The 20499-nt window shown below is 52.2% G+C and overlaps 1 protein-coding gene across 38 annotated transcripts in view; it reads left to right on the plus strand.

Annotated features, from left to right (window-relative positions):
- COL13A1 (collagen type XIII alpha 1 chain) overlaps positions 1-18746 on the plus strand; it is a 164748-nt gene extending 146002 nt beyond the window's left edge. For 16 of the 38 annotated variants that reach the window (XM_084997161.1, XM_084997166.1, XM_084997174.1 and 13 more), the window contains 6 exons: positions 3591-3644; positions 4896-4949; positions 5979-6014; positions 12285-12371; positions 16385-16423; positions 18427-18746. In XM_084997161.1, the coding sequence (XP_084853287.1) occupies positions 3591-3644; positions 4896-4949; positions 5979-6014; positions 12285-12371; positions 16385-16423; positions 18427-18429 (273 nt within the window). In that variant the 3' untranslated portion in view covers positions 18430-18746. Of the gene's footprint in view, positions 1-1364; positions 1401-3590; positions 3645-4895; positions 4950-5978; positions 6015-12284; positions 12372-13311; positions 13390-16384; positions 16424-18426 lie in introns of all 38 variants that reach the window. The other 22 variants (XM_084997159.1, XM_084997163.1, XM_084997168.1 and 19 more) reach the window with 5 other exon arrangements.
- The last annotated feature ends 1753 nt before the right edge of the window (positions 18747-20499 follow it).

Raw genomic sequence — 20499 nt, forward strand, 5'->3', positions numbered from 1 at the left:
CCGTATGCCGAGGGTGCAGCCCTAGAAAAGACAAAAAGACAAAAAAAAAAAAAAAAAAAAAATCCTGAAGCCTTGTCTTATTCCTAAGGCTCAGTTGAAAGGAGTTTTCAAGAACTAAGTCCTATGAGTTCCCTTTGTGGTTCAGTGGGTTAAGAACCCAACACAGTGCCCATGAGCATGAGGGTTCAATCCCTGGTCTTGCTTGGTGAGTTAAGGATCCAGCGCTGCCCTGAGCTGTGGCACAGGTCACAGATGCATCTCAGATCTGGCGCTGCTGTGGCTGTGGCATAGGCCAGCAGCTGCGGTTCTGATTTAGCCCTTAGCCTGGGAATTCCCATCTGCTGTGGGTGTGGCCATAGAAAAAAAAAAAAAAAGAACTCTGTCCTTACTGGCCTAGAGTGTCCCCGTTGCTTTCTCCCTAGTTGTCATATTGGAATCATTAAATAACTTTACCTCTGTTCCCCTAGGTAGGTTATAAGGGTAGCATGTAGCCCAGCCCTGGAGCAAGAGCTCTAATTCCCACTGTATATCACTGGATGCTGCAGAGTGAGTGGGTCTGAATAGCACCCCACCTGCCAGCCAGTTTATGCCAGCCAGTTTATTCCAGGGGATACGTGACCTTAGACCTCTGTCCCAGTCTGCTGCCCCAAAAGCCATTTTTGGTAAAAGAGCCTTTGTCTGGGATCATATGAATGGATTTAGTTTCTGTTAAGCTTTGCAAACTGTCAAGTGTCAGAGGAACGTCAGGCACCATTAGTATCATCATTCAAGGCCCAACTCCTCCCACCTGGCTTAAGCTGAAGTGGGCCAGCTTCTACCCAGGTTTCAAAGCTGGCTGCTGTCATTCAATGCTGAGCCTCCTGGGGTCCCCCTCAAGAGGTATGGAAAAAAGGCCAGGAAGACCACCCTCCCCTGGCCCCACCTGCCATGTAGGCATGTGTCCCACTCGTAAGACTGGTCCTGGGAAGGAAGCACTAGCTCTGGTTCCAGGCACCTCTCTGTGAATTTACTGTCTGTATCTCTTTCCCCGGAGCACCAAAACCCCTGGGAGAGGGGTTTCTGAGGGAGGAGCAAAGGAGGGAGGGGAGCAGGGGGGGCAGAGCGTCAGAATGGCCTCCCGCATGGACCACCACCTGCCTGCACAGCAGCCGGCCGCACGGCACTCAGTGTCTCCATGTTTTTGTTGGTTTTCATGTGAATACATTACCTGTCCTCCCAAGCTTATTTCTCCCGTTTTGTTTGATTACCAGCGTGTATGTCTGTCCAGAGTCACTGCTTCACTCACCTCTTCCCTCCCTGGTCCCTTTTTCTCCCTCCCATTTCTCCCTTCCCCTTCTTTTGGTCAAACTGTTCCCTTTGTCCAGGGAGCTTCAGGTTTGGACGGCAGGCCTGGGCCACCGGTGAGTGTCACTTCTCCATTACCCCTCAACCCACCCCGCCCCTCCCCTGGCCTGTAATCCCTTTCATCTGTCCTGCTGTGGCCTCATTTTCTTCAGCGAATCATGCCTTATCCCACCAGCGACACCAGAAAGTACCACGTGTGCTCAGGTCAGAAGTGCTTCTTCAGGACTCTTGACCAAAGATGACTGAACTTTATCTAAACTTCCCTGTCCCCAGTATGCACGCAGGGCCCTCACATCTTAATTTCCAAACCACTGGATGTGGGATGGGAGGCTGCTCCAGCGGCTAAGACTTTGTGCCTAGAGGAATGCTGAGTTCAGCGTGGGAGCCCAGCCCTAGGGGTTTGGGCCATGCATGACTCGTCCCCACCAAACACAACAGTGTCTGTATGTACCTGTCATGCTGTGTTGTCTTCATGCTGTGAGCTCTGTCCATCTCCTGTCTGCCCACAAGGGCTTCCTAGTCCCGTGCAGCCACCAGTCCGGTGTGTATGTGGGTGGGGACAGCACTGATGACAGGTGTAGCGTTTAGGAGAACCTAGGCCAGTCCCAGATCCGTGTTCTGAAAGCATGTTACAATTGCCCCTTTCACCTCCCGTGGCACCACAGCTGCCCTCCACCGTAGGCCCCTTCTTTCCGTCTTCCTCGTACCTAGCACACCTCTCCCAGGTGGCCAGTCAGGGCTGGCGGGATCATCATATCTGGAAGGAGAGAACTCAACTACGTACTCTATTCACTTTGCACAGAGGGGAGCAATGCATAGCCATATATTCTGTCCCCTTTGACCTGAGGGGTTTTTTCTTATAACATCAATATCGCAACTTAAAGGAAAATTTTTATAGGAACCATGACCCTACCCTGCCCATACCAACATCCTTGGGCCCTTCCTAGATGTCAGGCCGAGCAACAGAGGCATGACATACATTCTTCCATTCTAATCTGGCAGCGGCCTCATGCTGTCATTCCCATTTAACAGGTGGGAAAGTGGACCTTAGAGAGGCCAAGAATCTTCTCTAGCATTGCAGAGTTTATAGGCCTTTGAGGCAGGATGTGAAGCTGGGCCACTGACTCCAGAGTGCTGTTCCAACACTCGGTCACAGAGGGCCACAGTTCCCTTCTTCCCTCAAAGGGGGCAGTAAGAATGTCTTATTGCTCTCTTTATTTTATTTTATTTTATTTTATTTTATTTTATTTTATTTTATTTTATTTTTTTCATGTAAAATAAATCAGCCTTTCCCTACTTGCTCCTGCCCCGCTTATCACAGCTATGCCCGGAGCACCACTGGGAACTGCCCATGATCCCACGCCCACGTCCTCATGCTCTGAGCAAGACACGTAACCTCCAAGCCAGAGCAATAGGAAGCGCTGAAATAGAGACTCCATCCAGGCGGGCTGTAAATTAGGAACCTGGAGAAGATGCTTGATTATGCCATGGCATAAACAAAAATAAAAATAAAATAAATAAATTATGCCATGGCAAGCCCCGCCCTGTCTCTAAGCTGCGCTGGTCTCAGCACTCCAGCTTCCCCCTGGGCTGTGGCCCCTGAGTCGGGAGTGCCTGTGACACACCTCCCTGCCTGGCCGGTGGCAGCAGACACCGGAAGCATATGAATCCACACTCCAATCCAACCTGTTCCTGAGGGCCTGGGATGGGGACAGACGACCGGGCCAGAGGCTGAAAGCCAGGGTCAGGGCCTCCAAGGGGGTGGGGAGGGGGGGAGCAGTGGCTGAATGACCTCCCACGCCTGCCTCTGTGTGCATCTGCATTGGTCTCTGTGGCATGAAGCCCCTCCCGCTGCATGTAGAGCTGCGTCAGTGAAGGGGTGCCAGCTCCCCAGCCCCCCACCCCTGGGATGGTGACAACTCCCTCCCAAGCGCTTCTGGGAGCCAACTCAGCGACTGTTCTCCTGCCGTTTTCAGCCTTGGCAAGCTTGGTTGTGAAGCAAAAAGGTTTCTTTCCTCAAATCTGGCTCTGAGGCGGGGGGGAGGCGCTCTCTCCCCGAGGCCCCCAAACCCAAACAGGAACGTGGCCCAGTCGAATGACTGCCCTGAACAAGCCTGGCCTCGCCAACCCTGAAAACTGGGCCTCTGGACCTTGCTCATCTCCAGGCATAGGGCGGGGCTCCCCCAACCCCCCCCAACCCTACCCCACGTCAGGCCCCTCACCTCTGCTTTCTCTCACCTCCCCAGGGTACTCCAGGACCAATTGGAGTTCCAGGCCCAGCGGGACCAAAGGGAGAGAGGGTGAGTGCTCAGTGAGTGGGGATCCTGGGCCACCAGGATGAGGGGACCTTCTGCTCATCCTCAGCCCCAGTGCCTGCCACCAACGTGGTCACCGCGTGCGTTCAGCAGCCTCAGCCCCCATCCGTTCCTCCCAGACCCAGCAAGCGCCTCATCCCTGTCTTCTCTTGATGACCCTCCCAGTCCGTGGGGGAGCAGACAGGCCTGGGGGCTCATGTTGTGGCTACAAGTGGGCAGAGGCTGGGGAAGCGACTGTTCTCCTGCCATCCTCCACTCAGCTTCCGGTCACCTGGCATCAGTCAGAGGTGATTGGCAAGGCCCAGGCCCTGCTGTCCCCAGACACACCTAATGTCTGCAGTGATTTAGGGAGACAGCATGGAACAGAGTGCCAGCTGGGGTTAGAACTCCTGGGAGCCATCAAGCAGCCAGGAGATGAGTGTGTCAGGCTGGCTCCCTTGGTCATGTCTCCCCGAGCCCCAGGCAGTGTGGTGGGCATGTGCTGGGTGGAGGCAGGAAAGCTCCTGCACCAGCTCTTCCCAGCTCTCCCACACCCTCGGGACCTGAGATCGCCAGAGAGCTGGCTGGGGCACTGGACCCCTGAGCAGGCATCTGCTGGGCTCTCCACTGCAGGACTGGCTCTCCACCCCCTACCCCGACCTAGTCTGCCCACCTTGCTAACCCTGCCCACCTAGTCTGCCCACCTTGCTGACCCTGCCCACCTAGTCTGCCCACCTTGCTGACCCTGCCCTGAAGAAGGTGCTGTCCCTCTCGTGCTCAGCCACGCAGTTGGGGGAGGGGAGGCTGGGGAGCTGCTGGAGAGATGCTTGGGCGTCTCAGAGCTCACCAGACATTTGGGGGACCATGACGACAGCTGGGAGGGGGTGACAATTGCAGCATCAGAGAGAAATCACAGCTCTCTTTCTCTTCCCTTCTTTCCCCACCTCCGGGGTCCATGCCCAGGTCCTGCTCCTCGCTCACCTTCCCTGCTTCAGCCAACACCCCCGGACCCTGCCCAGTCCTTCCTGGGGGCCTGGGAGCAGGCTCTGTGGAGGGAGGGTCAGGGGCTCCCAGCCCCCTCCTCAGGGCAGAGTCCATAGCAGTCACTACCCCCATCCACCCAGCCTTTGCTTCCTGGGGCTCTTTCTTCAAAGAGACTGGAAAGTGTTCCCAGGTTTCATATGAAAACAAAAAATGATTCACGGAAGGTTGTTACCACGTCGAGGAAGACTCATGTGTCCCTTCTCCTGTTTTCAGGGCAGCAAAGGTGACCCTGGAATGACAGGACCAACGGGAGCAGCAGGGCTTCCTGTAAGTTTCATGGGCCCAGTGGTTTCTCTCCACCTACCCCTGTCCCTCGACAGAAGCACTGTCAAAACAGGACCCAGAGCCTGGGGCAAAAAACTCTAGGACCAAGCGAGACTTCTCATTTCTCTGACAGAGGAAGCAGCCAGCACCCGCTGGCCCACTCTCTAGAACTTCCCTGCTGGGCACTGCCCGGGGCAAACCCAAGGACCCTCCAGCCCCTGTTAGGGAGCCAGAGCCTCAGCCATGTAGACCATCGGCCGGGATGTTTAGCAAACACAGATGAGCGCCTTCTACCACAGGCCTCTGTGTTCAGTGCAGCAGGAACCTCGCAGATGAATGTGCTATGGCCCCTGCCCTCAAGGAGAGACAGAGTCAAGTCCATGTCACTAATCAATCCAGGAGAGGCTTCCTGAGCCAGGCAGCTTTCCCAGGGGACTGGCTGTCCATTTGCAGATTTCTCCGTGCTTGGTTATAGACGTTGGCTGCCCATGAGAGCTAGGACTTCGGTTTCTTGAAGGTCGTACCGTTGTTCGTGGGTTCCATGCCCGGCTGAGCTTTGGCCAAGTAGGCACCTCCGGCCAGTCTTTGCCTTGCGCCCAATTCCCAGCTAAAGACAAGGGGAGCAGCCTGCACCTTGAAAAGAGGGGCTCAGGAGCTCTGGAATCATTCTTCCAGCCAGAAGTTGGCGCAAGAGTCACACGAACACCTGCCCTTCCAGGAGAGGGGAGGAGTCTGTGCCTAGACTGTGTCCTTGGCCTGAGCCAACTAGAACTCGGCCACAGGCCAGGGCATTGGCTCAGAAGGAGAAAACCAGAACTATCAGGCTTTACTTTACCCATAACTCATTCTCTGTCTCCAGGTCAAGGCCCTTGAGCAGGGTTCTCCTTTGTCCCCCTTCTGTAAAATGGGGGTGATTAAACCTGTCTCTGGTGAATGAGGCACCAGGGAAGAGCTTTATGAGCCTGGAAGGAAGGTGTCTGGGCAGCCTGGGCTTTCTCATTAAGGTGTCTTGGCTTCTCTGATTTACTGCAGGGTTTACATGGACCACCCGGGGACAAAGGAAACCGGGTAAGTCTGCAGTCTCGCCCTTGGCTCTCTGGCTACTGCTGTCTTTCTGGTGAGGTGGAATGACCAACTGGGGATTCGTGATGCAACATGGAAATACAATTTTTCCTGATAAATCAGGCTAAGTTAAAAGGCTTTATGGCAAGGGGCTTAATCTTTGGCACACAGGGAGCCTGGGACCTAATCCTGAAACTGAAGCACATAATAAGTTTCCACATGGAAAGGGGAGGCCGAATCCCAGGGCGGCCATCAGATTAGATGGCCATCAGGTCACAGGAGGCACATGCCAGGCTCTCTCCACGCTGCCCGGATGACGGGCTCCTAAGTGATATTTTTATACCTGTTGTTGCTGGGTCCTAGCCTTCCAACCCTTAGTGTCACTCAGCATCTCAGGCCACTGGTGAGAGAGAAAAATCAATCCGGGTTCCAAGAACAAGCAGACAGCTGGTATATGCAGCCAAACCTCTTAAAAACTATTCCAGCCATTATTGCTCTTGGAAAGAGTCAGCAGGACTGATACAAATTGTGCCTTCTCAGGCCCCTGCTCACCCTTCGTTTTCTCCCATCTTCCATGGGACACAGTTACTGAGTGTCCATGGCACCCACAGCCACCTGAGGGCACATAGCACCTGACACCTTGGGCCCAGCAGGCACCAAGGGATGACCTTTGTGTCTTTTCTAAAACGTCCCATCCTCTGCCTCATCACAGAGGTTCTCAGTGGCTTGCACGTCCCCTGGGAGCCGGAGAGCATCTTCTAGGGGGAATAATAGCCAAGGAGCTTCGAGGTAGAGGAGGAGTGGGAAGAACAAATGAATAAACAAGGCCCGGAACTATGATAACATGTTCTGAGTTCCCTTGAGAGTTAGAGCAGGTGGCTTCCAGAACCCAGGTCTTCCAGCTGATGTGGAGCACCAACAGCCGTGTTCCTGAATTGACGTGCCAGCAGCTGTACGTTTATAATGGGCATCAGTGCCAGTCTCTTCAGTTGAACACTTCCACGTTCCTAAGTCCTCCCTTCTGGCAGCTGGTCAAGAGCAATCCGTTTGTCCCATATATTCCATGAACAAGATGGAGCAGGCCGAGCCACCCCCAGCAGACTGTGCATGGGAAGCTCAAGTCTAGAAACCACTGGAATAAACAGACCTACTTCCAGGAGTTCCCTTGTGGCGCAGTGGTTAATGAACCCGACTAGGATCCATGGGGATGTAGGTTCAATCCCTGGCCTCACTTAGTGGGTTAAGGATCCAGAGTTGCCATGAGCTGTGGTGTAGGTCGCAGACGTGGCTCGGATCTGGTGTTGCTGTGGCTGTGGCTTATGTAGGCCAGCTCCGATTAGACCCCTAGCCTGGGAACTTCCATGTGCCGCAGGTGCAGCCTTAAAAGGACGAAAAACAAAACAAAACCAAAAAAGCAGACATTACTTCCAGAAATGTGCCAGCCTGGGAAGCCCACCTTCATTACTGCGACATCCAAGCATTTGGGCCACTAAAATAATTGATCATTCCACCTCTCCATTTGGCATACTAACCTCCTGTCTAATTAATTGCTAAAGTGTTCTGGTTTTTTTGGTTATATTCAATAACTCTTCTTAAACCTATTTCTTAAGACTTTCAGTTGGCTCGAGGCACCGGGCCATTTGAGGGCTGCAAAACCAGTCCTTCCAATGGCGAGTGGCAGTGACTGTGTTGCCCTAGAGGGGGAGGCAGGGCAGGCAAATGCCCTTGTCACAGATGGAGGGGAGGTGGGAGGCTGGTGGCTCTGATGCTTAAAGGACTAAGGTCATTGAATGAGCCATTGAGGCCCCATGATTTGGTGGGAAAATATTTCTTCTCCACTTCCCCCTTCCCACCTCTAAATGAGCAATATGTCACTGGGTAAAAGTCAAGTCCAGAAAATGGGCAAGTTGCATGCTTTCCTTTGAGTGCACCGAAAAAAGCCAATCGACGAATTCCAAAGGGCAGGTTTCCAAATCAAGGACCAGCCTGTTCTTCCACCCAAGAGCTCTGACTCTCATTTTGCCAGAATGTCTTAGAAAAGTGCCCCCGGAGTTACCATCATGGCTCAATGGAAATGAATCCGACTAGTATCCATGAGATTGCGAGTTCAACCCCTGGCCTCCCTCAACGGGTTAAGGATCTGGCGTTGCCGTGAGCTGTGGTGTAGGTCGAAGGCGCAGCTTGGATCCTGCATTGCTGTGGTTATGGTGTAGGTTGGCAGCTACAATTCCCATTCAACCCCTAGCCTGGGAACTTCCATATGCCACAGGTACAGCCCTAAAAAGCAAAAAAAAAAAGAAGAAGAAAGAAAGTCCCCTTATACCTCACGTCCTCTTTCAGACCTCTTTATACCAACAGCCGTAACAGGACTTTTGAGGGCAGAGATGAGGGCTTGCTAATGCAGAAAGGTCCAAGCAGAGTCAGCGCTTTACCGTGATCAGTTTTTTCTGGTGCTTGGAAGCTCAGAATGTTGACGCTTTGGTCAAGGTCAAAACCCAGAAGTGCTTGGACGTCATTCTGATTGGCAGTTTCGTTGTTGCTTGTGGAGGTGAAGCTGATGATGTTCAAAGCCCCCATACCCACCAGGTGTGTAAGGGGGGGGCTCTCAAAATTTGTCCCACGTTCCACCTGGGGGACCGTATCAGAAAGGCTTGGCCTAGTGGACCACTATCTGTTATCCTGTCTTCCAGTGAATGGAGACACAGCCTTAAAATGATGCTTCTCTGAGGGCCGCCAGAGGACAGTCTTGTGGCCTCTTTCCCACTCATGGAAGGAGGAAGGTCCTCATGGTTGTGGGCAAGGCCCAGAGCCCAAGACAGGCAGTTGTCTAAGGGGACACACATGCCAGGAGAGTCTGTCCTTGTCACTGGGGGCATTCTCCTTGTCCCTTAAGAGCTAGCTCTGTGTGTTTGGCACAGGAGCCAATTTTAGGATGAAAAGGTCCATCAAAGAGTTCCTGTTGTAGCTCAGAGGTAACAAACCTGACCAGTATCCATGAGGAAGTGGGTTCAATCCCAGGCCTCACTCAGCGGGTTAAGGATCCGGTGTTGCCACAAGCTGTGGCGTAGGTCACAGACTCGGCTTGGATCTGACATTACTGTGGCTGTGGCTGTAGCTGGCAGCTGTAGCTCTGATTCGGCCCCTAGCCCAGGAACTTCCATATGCCCCAGGTACAGCCCTAAAAAACAAAACAAAACAAAAAAAGAAAAAAAAAGGGTCCATCAAAGGATAAAGGGTGGTATGAATTTGGAAATTTGGGCATCAGAAAAATTGGGTGCTACTGTGGAGCTGCCTGCAAGCCAGCCAACTGAAAGGTCTGAGGGCATGCAGTGAGGCTACTGTCACTCTCTGAGATGTGCCATCAGGTGCGTGTGTGTGAGCATGGGCGCGTGCACGTGTGTGCATCTGTGTGTGTGCGCGTGCGCACATGCTTATGCCTGTGTGTCTTGCTTCCTGGCCTCCTTACCTCTCCCTCCTCTGCTCTCGGCCTAGGCCTGCTTCTTCCTTCCTTTCCTCCATCGATGCTTCTCCCTCTAGAAACCTTTGCCCCATTATAATAATCCCAAAGCCCTCATCCTTTCCTTCCCACTCCCCTAGCTTCAATTTATTTCCTCCATAATCAGTTTTGTCCATTCATTTATGTTGTTAAGAAACCTCTACTGCTTTACTCTCTTTGTCCCTCTCTGGTACCAGCTAGAAGCCCCTTTCTTTGAGCCAGAGCCCCCTTTCATGTCACTCTCTGGGGGATGGGAACAGGGAGGATGCGAGCGAAGTTACTCTTGAAGTAACAGTCCATCCCCTAGTCCCCACAGGCACATCATCAGCACCTGCGAGCCCATTGTCCTCGGAAGCGTCACTCCCCCTCTGAACGCAGGGGACCGTGCTCGCTTTTGCACCGGCCTGACCCAAAGAGAATAAGGGCCCACATTCCTGAGAAGGCTTCCCCAGGCCTCCTCCCTCCAGACAACTAGTGGTTTTGCTTGTCCACTGTCGGCAGATTAATGGGGCTGTGATTTCCTCATTGGTGGGCGTAGCTTAGACCCAATGCGATGGCACCGAATATGCATCTATATGTTTCCTCTTCAACACATTTCATTTTCTAAGTAAGCATTTGCCTTTTAGAAAACTCACTTAGAACCAGGCATTGGCAATTGCAGGCAACCTCTGGATCAAGAAGTGGGTCATTTCTGGAGTTCCCGTTGTGGGCCAGCGGGTTAAGAACCCAACTAATATCCATGAAGATGGCGGTTCAATCCATGGCCTCGCTCAGTGGGTTAAGGATCCAGCATGGCCGTGACCTGTGATGTAGGACACAGACATGGCTCAGATCTTGCGTTGCTGTGGCTGTAGCATAGGTCAGCAGCTGCAGCTCCGATTCAACCCCCTAGCCTGGGAACTTCCCTATGCCACAGGTATGGCCCTAAAAAGGAAAGGAAAAAAAAAGTGGGTCATTTCCAAAGTCCTGGAGGAGCATCAGAAGTATTCTTATCAACTGCCTCCCTCTGAGGACCCCTGCAGCCTTCCACTGCAGGAACACGGCAGACACACCAGACCACCTCTGGGCTCCTACACAGGCTGATAGGGAGTAACCATCATTACTGCTGCCATAAGGAAGCAGCTATCATTGAGTGCGTACCATACACCAGTATTAAGCACTAAATGTGCACAAAGACCTCACCACAAAGTTTTGAGGAAGGCGTGATTATCCACATTTTACAGATGAAGAAACGAGGCTCAGAGAGGTTAAGTTCCCAAAATCACGTGGCCAACAAGAGGCAAATCCCGCTCTGGCTCCAAGCCTTTGCCCTAATCAGGGCGCCCAACCCAAAAGGTCTCATCACACCTGAGTAACACGGTGGAAGCTCCCAAGCATTAGACGACCTGTATTTCCAGAGAGGAGGGGAGTTCCCAGGAAGACCCCCCAGGGCCACACTTGGCCCCTATTAAGGAAACCCAACATATGAAAACCCAAATTCAAATCTATTGCAAAGAATTCCCCATGGCCCTTCTTTAAATGAACAGTGACCCTGACACATACAAAGTAGGGTTCAATTTAGAAAGCTATTTAATGAAGCTTTTGGGAGCTCCCTTTGTAGTGCAGAGGAAATGATTCTGACGAGTATCCGTGAGAATGTGAGTTCGATCCCTGGCCTCACTCAGTGGATTGGGGATCTGGCATTGCCATGAGCTATGGTGTAGGTCACAGACGCAGCTTGGATCCCGCGTTGCTGTGGCTGTGGCTGTGGCTGTGGCTGGCAGCTGTGGCTCCAATTTGACCCCTAGCCTGGGAACTGCCATATGCTGAGAGTGCGGCCCTGAGAGAGAGAGAGAGAGAAAGAGAGAGAGAGAGAGAGAGAAAGAAAAAGAAAGATGTTTAACGAAGATTTCCAGAAACAAATGAAATCCTTGGACCCGCATATCTGTAGACAAATAGCTGCTCGTGACTTCAGACCAGGAGGGACACATGTAAAATGGAAGAACCCAGCTGAGAACCAGGAACTGCAATTCCCTGCAATTGCCAATGCCTGGTTCCCAGCTGTGCCACCTAAAAACTCTGGACACACACATACACACGTGCACTTATACCTCCACATATAAGCACCCACATGTATACACACACACAAGCTCACAGACCCACATGCACAACCATATATGTGCACACGCCCACATGCCCTGCTCACATACCCATGCACACACACACCCCAGGGCTCTAAGCAAAATCACCTCGCTTCCTAATAGAATATCAAAGGGATGAAAACCAACTGGGTCAGGCCAGAGCCTTTCACAAATGGACCCTCAAGAGTTCTCTTGTGTCGCGGCAGGTTAAGGATCCAGCTTTGTCCCTGCAGGGGCTTGGATTGCTGCTGTGGTGTGGGTTTGATCCCTGGCCGAGGAACTTCTACATGCCGAGGGCACGGCCGAGAAAATGGACCCTCAGAGAGAGGGAAGGGGGTCCCCCTTTTTATTGTAGATGCACTCGGGGCTCAGAATTAACAAAACTGGCCACCAGTATCATCCACCGGCCTTTTGTCCCTCCACCAGCTCAGTCCTACTGCTCCCGGCCCCCTCCCCAGCTGCCTTCGTCAAATTCTCAGGTTCTTGGAGGGGTAGGATGGGAACTGACCCCTAATCCTATTGGAGAGAATATCCTGATTGAGAATCTATTTTTCCCTCTTTCATTTCTTTTTTTCTCTTTCTGTCTCTATCCTTAACACATGAATGATCCTAAAGTTTTGATGTTATTTTTTTTTTCTTGGACTAAACCATTATTTACAGGGGGAAAGGGGGAAGAAAGGCTCTAGAGGGCCTAAGGGGGATAAGGGAGACCAAGGAGCACCTGGATTAGATGCCCCCTGTCCATTGGTATGTTTCCTTCTATCACGTGGTTGTTCTGGGTGTTTCCTTGAGGTTTGCAAGCTGGAAACAAAGAAGGCAAATACCCTAAGATGAAAACCGAATGACTCCCTGATGCCCACCAAAACCTATCTGTTCATATGGCGGGGGAAATTCTGCTGCTGTGGGTGTTACCCACAAACCACAGCTGCACGTGATTCCCGCTAGATCCCTTCCCTTTGAAGATACCGCACAATTGATGTGTGGAAATGGAGACACCAGGAGGAGAGGGATTGGGGAGCAGGCCTTGGCTCTTAGCTCCAGGATGCCAGGGTGGCCTTTATGAAATCCCCCCTCACCCCAAAATTTGCCTTCCTTGTTTTGTGGCCACCTATGTGGCCAGCAGTTCAAGCCATCTGAATCCCCACATGGTCAGGATGCAGGACATCAGGGGGAGCTTCTCCTGAGGGCCACCCATGCCCCTAACTGGGCAGAACGAGGCCAGAGAGGGGGCTTTTCGCCACGGCCTCCCAACACCCACCAGCCATTCGGCTAAAACCTATACAGCTGCAGACTGATATCAGTAGACAGACACCCCCAGGAAGCCTTCCCAAGCCAGCCCATGGGGAATGATTTGTAGCACATCTGCCGGGCTTCTCAAGTGTCTCCTCCACCCCTCTGGAGGTCCTGAAATGATGATCCTCTCAAATGGAAGTTCTTTTGCTCCAAGTGAGCCTCTAATTGGAGAGAGGGCGGGATGCACACATCCCAACGCTCCACTCTCCCGAGAAGCCGAGGAGAGCCCAGAGGCTGAACTAGGGAGAAGAGAATAGACGGGGATTGGGGGCTCACTTGTAGATGCCTCGAGGGTCCTGCATCCTGGCCTGGGTAGGACAGGGCCTCTCCACTCCACCATCGGAGCTGGCCCAGCCTTGACCTCAATAATCATCGTGGTTGGTTTTGTGAACAGGGACACCGAGGTTTTAAAGGAGAGAAAGGGGAGCCGGGGTTACCAGGGCTGGACGGACTGGATGCCCCGTGCCCATTGGTATGGCATCACCCTCCTCGCCTGCATGGCCAGTCTAGGCTTCCCCACGTGTGCGGTCTGTGCCTGCGTGCCTCTCCAGCTGCCCTCCACGCTCCTGCTCCCACCATCTGGTCTCCACTTCCCTTCTCTTCCCTCTGTAGACACCAAGGGTCATCCTGCCTCGGCTGGACCTTGGGGCTCCCGCCTCATCCCCCTCTTGCATGCAAAGTTGGCCAGGATGTTTTCTTGGCTTCCTCCTGCAGATGCTTTGAAAGGCATCCTCTTCATGTGCACCATCCCCCCACCCAAGGCCAGCCTTAGCTGCAGCGGGCCCTCCTTGCAGAGCTGCTCCTCGACGAGCCTGCCACCAGGAAGAAAACAAAGGGAAGTGGGTTCTCTGGACAGTCCTGAGGACTGTGACTTCTCTTCCCGCACACCCTGCAGTTAGTCGGATAAGCGCTGGCCAGACATTGGAACAAGATGCCTGAGCTGGCCCCACATCCCTCTCCACAGCAGCATCTCACAATTTGGCAGAGGACAGCTGGGCCTCCTTAGAAACACAGGGCAGAATGAGAAGTTCTAGAACCGAAGTAGAGGAGGGGTACCCTGATTGTTCTTCCAAGATAGATCTGGGATCTCTGCCCCAGTGACACCCCCAGAACCCCAGGGCGGTCCAAGATGAGGATGCTAGGAACCCTCAAGGGTTCATCCTATTTGCTCAAGTCCCAGGAGACACTACAAGACCCTCCCTTCCTTGGGTTCCTCTTCTTTAGGTAGTTCACCATGGAAAAGTCTGGAAGAGCATAGAAAGGCCGGGGATATAGTTAAGCAAGTGAAGGGAGGGGGCAGGATGGGAGGGAAGACATTTAGGACCCACTCCCAAGCGCGTCCCACCTAAGCGGCAGCAGTTCTGGCCCCGCGGGGCCCAGTCCCACTCCAGGCAGGACATTCTCGGCTTCTACATTGGCCCTTTCCACCTGCAGAACATGGCAGGGGATGCAGAACATGGCACTTCATTCCAAGGCAGCTGGCTCAAAAGCTTCCTGCTCTCCGAAATTTCCCAAGGAGGTTTGGAGCTTAGGGAGCTGTTTTCATAGCAGCGATTGCTCATCAGATGAGAATTCCCAGCCTCACATCCCCACCCCAGGGTCACCCAGAAATAATCTTTGGACAAAAGAGAAAAAGTTAGAAAATATGCTGTGTGACCTTGACAGGTGACCACAGAGGTCCTTGAAGGGACTTTCTAGGACCAGCATGTACAATAAAAGAAGAGGCAGAGCAGCTCTCACCCTCCCACCCCTGCATCTCCACCTCCCCAACCCCACCTCTTGAACCACCCCCCCCCAGCATGCAGCACACATGTGCACCTTTCTCAGCCATGAGATCTCCTGCGCCCTTCACAGCATCCCCATTAATCAGCAGCGGGATGTCCCCTCTGCCACGTGTCTTGCCACCATCTGAACACTTGAATTCTGCTGGCTGCAGCCCTGGCCTCTCTGCTCCTCACTCACACACTCCGCCTGCCCAGCCCTCCTCTATCCCCACTGCCACCACCATCCACGTGCCAATGGGAATGCCGCTGTGGCCCGCGGAGGCTCCTCTCCCTTCCAGAGCCCGTGTGAAGTGTCGCGTTGTGGCGGGCTGGGGAAGGGGACAGAAGTCCTCTTGGGACCTGCCTCCCCCAGCAGACCCCTACCCCCCCCTCAATCCAGAAGGGATGATGAAAGCCATCATGATGTGACCTTTAATGCAGACTGGCATGTTCTCCAATAACCTGTGTCCTCTGCCCATTTGTTTTGCGGTGAAAATGTCTAGGGCTCCCTTTCTTGTTTGTCATTGTTGCTGTCTGCCCTGTCTCCCACACCCTGGTACTGTGGGTGGGGGCGGGGGGAGGGGGGGCCGGGGGGGGAGCTATTGATCAAGATTTTCAGTACAGGGTAACTAGACTTCTGCCCTGAAGGCAGGACTGGCTGTTTGCCAGATCCCGGGTGAACTGTTTTAGGTGCCTGTCATGGGTGGGTGAGTAGGTCCATGGTACGCAGGGTCCCATTCAACCCCTGCGGGGGCTGACCACCTGCTCCGGTCCCTAAAACCCTGTGTTCATTTCTTTCTCTGCCCTGGAGGCTGGCGTTTTAGAATCTGGGCTGCAACCCTAATTGACTTGAGCTAAGAACCAGATCTTTGCCCTGGTTCAGCCTCCCGCTCCCCACCTGCCTCTCGGCCATTTCTGGCTTCCCCCATAGCGTGCCAGAGCAGCCAGGATATCGGGCCGAGAAGACTTGGGACATCCTGAGGCCACTGGTGCTCTGTGGGTGCCCCTGCAAAGGGGGCAAGTGGCACCTAGTGGATTCCCATCCTGCCAGTGCCTCCTCAGGTCCCAGCAACAGCTAAGGCTGTGCCAGGAACCCTGCCTCCTTGCTGAGAGCACCCCAGGCCCACTGGTGCAATGCCTGCAAAGTCACCCCCCACCACCAACAACACCCCCCACCCCACCCAACCCACCCCCCCGCCTTACTGATTACCAGATGGGAACTGCCTGGATGTCCTCCTCCAGCTGCTAAGGAAGAGAGAAAAATCAGACAATGGGAGAGGTGGGGAGCTGCCTTTTCATAGAGCCACACCCTCCCCAGGTTGTACAGAGGAGAAAACGGACTTCACCCACCGCCAAGCCCCGGTGCTGAGTGACTTGCCCACCAACACCCACACTCAGTACAGCCAGAGCAGAGACCAGCAGGACACTCAGGACACTCAGGTCACCTCTGCCTGCGGAGCCCACAGGCTATGACAGCCTGTCTTGGCCTTACACTGTAACTATCTGTGAGCTGAGCCAACGGGCAGACAGGCCAACTTGCTTCCTGCCTCCTTCTGAGGCTCCACCCTGGGGTAGAGAAAAGAAATAGATACTATCAGGTGGGCTGCATCCTGATCAGCCACCACGGGCCCTTGCTCCCCCATCCTGCTGCGTGGCGGCCCACCCCAGAGAGTCTGAGCCACCTGCCTTCCTTCCTCACTGCAGGGCGAAGATGGCTTGCCAGTCCAGGGCTGCTGGAACAAGGTAAGACTTTCCAGGGGTTCGAGTGCTTCAGGACAGAGGAGTCATGGGCTCCATTCTCTACAGTGGGATAAAGCATGCACAACCTCCAGCCCAGGCCTTTCTGCAGACGAGGAAGCAAGACATAGATCAAAAATGAACCATCCCTTGGAGTTCCCTGGTGGCTCAGTGGGTTAAAGATCTGGCCTTGTCACTGCTGTGGCTCAGGTTCGATCCCTGGCTTGGGAATTTCTGCAGCCAAAAAAAAAGACCAATCTCAAAGGCAGGGGGCCCATTAAACATCCAACATCCCATTCATGCACTTGGAGAACATTTAAGAATGTCTTGTGTGTGGGGGGGGTGTTTTTTGGTTTCTTTTTACAGCCATGCCTGGGACATATGGAAGTTCTCAGGCTAGGGGTCAAATTGGAGCTGCAGCTGCCGGCCTAAGCCACAACCACAGCAACACCAGATCCAAGCTGCATCTGTAACTACACCACAACTTGCCGGCAATACCAGATCTTTAACCCAATGATCAAGGCCATGGATCAAACCCTCATCCTCATGTACACTATGTCAAGCTCTTAACCTGCTGAGCCACAACAGCAACTCCAAAAATGGTTTTTAAGGCATCAGCTAACCCCAGGGTATGGAATTGCCATGTAGCCCAACAGACGACATCTTTATGCTTTGTGGGGTTGACTTAGGCAATACTTTCCTGCAAGGAGTTCCAGACCATGCTTTAAAATTAGTTATCATTAGCTAGTCTTAAGCCATATAATGACATTTATCCAGATGTAGGAAATCTAAGTTGCTCAAACTATAAAGTCACATGGATTCTACACGTCCCCATAGAGACTGGCCAGCTCACCACTCTCCCCTGCCCTTGAACTTAAGCTGTCAGAGCTTCATGCTTCTGCACGTTGAGACCTGCAGCCTAACCTCCCTTGGGTTCCCAGAATTCCTACCAACGTTTGTTCACACTTGCCTTGGCATTTGCCACATCATTAGAGCCATCTGACACTACAAGACTATGTCCTTGCATGCAGTCACCCCACTCATCCAGGGTCCCCAAAGTTCAGGGCTCCCCAGCATGACCAGGGGGCTCCCCAGCATGACCAGGCCATTGGTTTGCTAGTCCAAAAGCCCAATTCGGTCCTGGCAAAAGTAGCAGGTGCCATGCAGTCCCACCCACAGCCTCCCTCCACCTGGCCTCCCGCTCAGACTTCTCGCCCGCCCCCACCACTGTGGTCTCAAGGTGTGGGTTCATCTTCATAAAAGAGCTAGAGACCACTACCTGCCCAAGAGTCTGTGCTTAGCTAATCCAGTCCTGCCCAGTGACAGCAGAGTCACACTTATAATGAGATGAATACACTCCTCTGTGCTAAATGCCCACAATCTCATTAGTCCATGGATTTGCTAAAAGCAGTGAAACCACTAAGACTGCAGGCCCTAGGTACCTACTCACCCAGGTACCTAAAGCAGCTCCTAAACAGAGAAAGGAGGAGTCTAGCACTCGAGGGAGATGCCTACCCAAGAATCTATCTCTCCCATCATGCCTCGTCCTCTTGGCCAGTTCCCCTAGACCTAGTTAAAGCTGCAAACAGGTAAGGGGTGGGTCCCCTAAGGCAAAGATTTCCTTCTTCAAGGTTGCTGCAGATAGTTAGGAGATAGAAATGGTTGAGCTGAGCAAGGGAAGAACAGCCACTCTGAAGAGCGACAATGTCTGAGAGAAGCAATTAGAGCGCCTCCGGTCCACCAGCACCATAAATTCACTCTGGGAAGATGCAGTAATTCGACAGCTGGACCTCAGAGAGAAAGTGCCCTCTAGTGGCCAGGAAGGGGAGTGACTGAAGAGGCAAAGTGGTTTCCCACCAGTCTTGGAAGGAGGGGGTTCCTAGCTCCCCCAGTTCCCCTACCCAAAGCGCCCATCCAACCCAGGGCAAGACCTACCCTATTTCCCACAAGGGGGAAAATATCCACTGACACTAACTCCATGTTGTTTTGTGTTTGTTTTTGTTTTGCAGTGATGCCTCTAACCTGGGATTGGCCTGTGTGTGTGTTTGTACATAGAATATTTATTTTTATACAGTTTTCACTTTTTGAAAATGCCAGAAGTATGATGCATCTTACAGATTATTAAAAAAAAGGAAACCTGCATATTTTGTACAGAAACTACCAACCTCTTCCCTTTTGTTTACAAGATGTTTTGTACACGTCTACAATTCTAATACACTTTTTGTTTGAGTACAGCCATATGTTTGCATGATATTTGTGCACACTTATTAAGTATTGAAGCTTAATAAATTATTGTGTTCTGGTGCCAAAGGGGGCCAACCAGCACTTAGGCGGTGGCTAGTTTATGTGTGACTTCACCGAAACGTGGAGGTCCGTGGTATTTGCTAAACTAGGTTTGTATCAGAGTATCTTAAACTTTTACAGATTTTCATTATTTAAAAAAATGAGGAGTTCCCGTTGTGGCTCAGTGGAAACGAATCCAACTGGCATCCATGAGGATGCAGGTTCAATCCCTGGCCTCGCTCAGTGGGTTATGGATCCGGTGTTGCCGTGAGCTGTGGTGCAGGTCGCAGACGTGGCTCAGATCTGGCATGCTGTGGCTGTGGCATAGGCCTGCAACTGTATCTCTGATTCGACCCCTAGCCTGGGAACCTCCATATGCCATGGATGCAGCCCTAAAAAGACAAAAAAAAAAAAAAAAAAAAGAAACATGACAATTCTTGATCTCGATTCATCACTCAATTAAATAATACTTTTCTTGTGAGATCAGGAAGTCCCAGACGCAGGGGTCCTCAGAAGAATAATGGTTTGAAATATGAAGTCCAACAGAGGAAGGGCAGGGATTGTATTATGCGACATCTACTGTAACACACCCCAAGTTCATTACAGCGCCATGTGAGCATGTAAAGTTCCGTTGTGCTGAAACCCTCCAAGGCCCCAGGGTTACAAAGGGCTGCTTGCTACTGCTTGTGTTTTTATGGTGGGTTTTTTGTTTGGTTTGGTTTTGGTGTGTTTCTTCTTCCTTTTGAGCTGCAATCACTAGTACCAGCTATTGCTAATGATGGCCATTGATTTGCTATAAATCTGCAAGGTCCACTCACAACTAGCGCTTATAAATTTTGCCTCATAGCCATTCTGCTCCAACAAAGAACATTCAGAAATCATGAATCTGGGTGAGACTGGCCATCTGAAGGGGGTTTTTTTAATTTTATTTATTTTATCTGAGTTTTACTGCTTTCTGAACTGTTCTTTGTACAATGCTTATAAAGGTCTCACCGCTTATAAATAAACCTATTTTAAAGACGAGGTGTTACCTCTCTGTAGCACACAGGTGTCCGCTTAGGTGTTACAGCATATCGGGTGCTTCTAAGGGCTTGAAAATCAGGAAGTACTCGGGTAATTTAAACACCCCCTCCTTTTGTTTACACTTTAATTTGTCTTTGTGTGGATAGCCTTTCGTCATAGATAGTACAAAGGCAGACTGAGACGCAGACTGTCCGCACATAGTCGCACAACCTCTAAATTAGTGAGCTTGGGAGTTCCTGTTGTGGCTCAGCGGTTAGTGAACCCGACTAACATCCATGAGGACGCAGGTTCGATCCCTGGCCTCGCTCAGTGGGTTAAGGATCTGGCATTGCCGTGAGCTGTGGTGTAGGTTGCAGGTGCAGCTCAGATCCCGCGTTGCTGTGGCTCTGGTGTAGACCAGCAGCTACAGCTCCGAATGGACCCCTAGCCTGGGAACCTCCATATGCCACGGGGTGCGGCCCTAAAAAGACAAAAGACAAAAAAATAAAAATTTAAAAAATAAATAAGTTAGTGAGCTTCCCATTCGAGGGACCCCTGCCACGTTGTGAGGCGAGGTTGCTCTCACAGACTCCTGCCTTCTCAAGAGACCTCAGGCTGCCCAGACCCCAGGGAACGTATCAGCATTCTTAACAAATGTCCACAGTTTGGAAATCAGACAGTCCTCCTCTGAATCTTGGCTTCCTTGTTTGAAAAGTGAAACAGTTGAGCTAGAGTCATGCTCTGTGGTCACCAGTCCCCTCCCCTCGTGGCAAAAGCATGAGAGACCCAGGCCCAAA

This window comes from Sus scrofa, chromosome 14 (assembly GCF_054392235.1).
Source record: "Sus scrofa isolate SSC_HxYL_T2T_F1_AM1 chromosome 14, Sscrofa_HxYL_maternal_Yorkshire_Landrace_v2.0, whole genome shotgun sequence".
In the NCBI taxonomy this organism is placed as follows: domain Eukaryota; kingdom Metazoa; phylum Chordata; class Mammalia; order Artiodactyla; family Suidae; genus Sus; species Sus scrofa.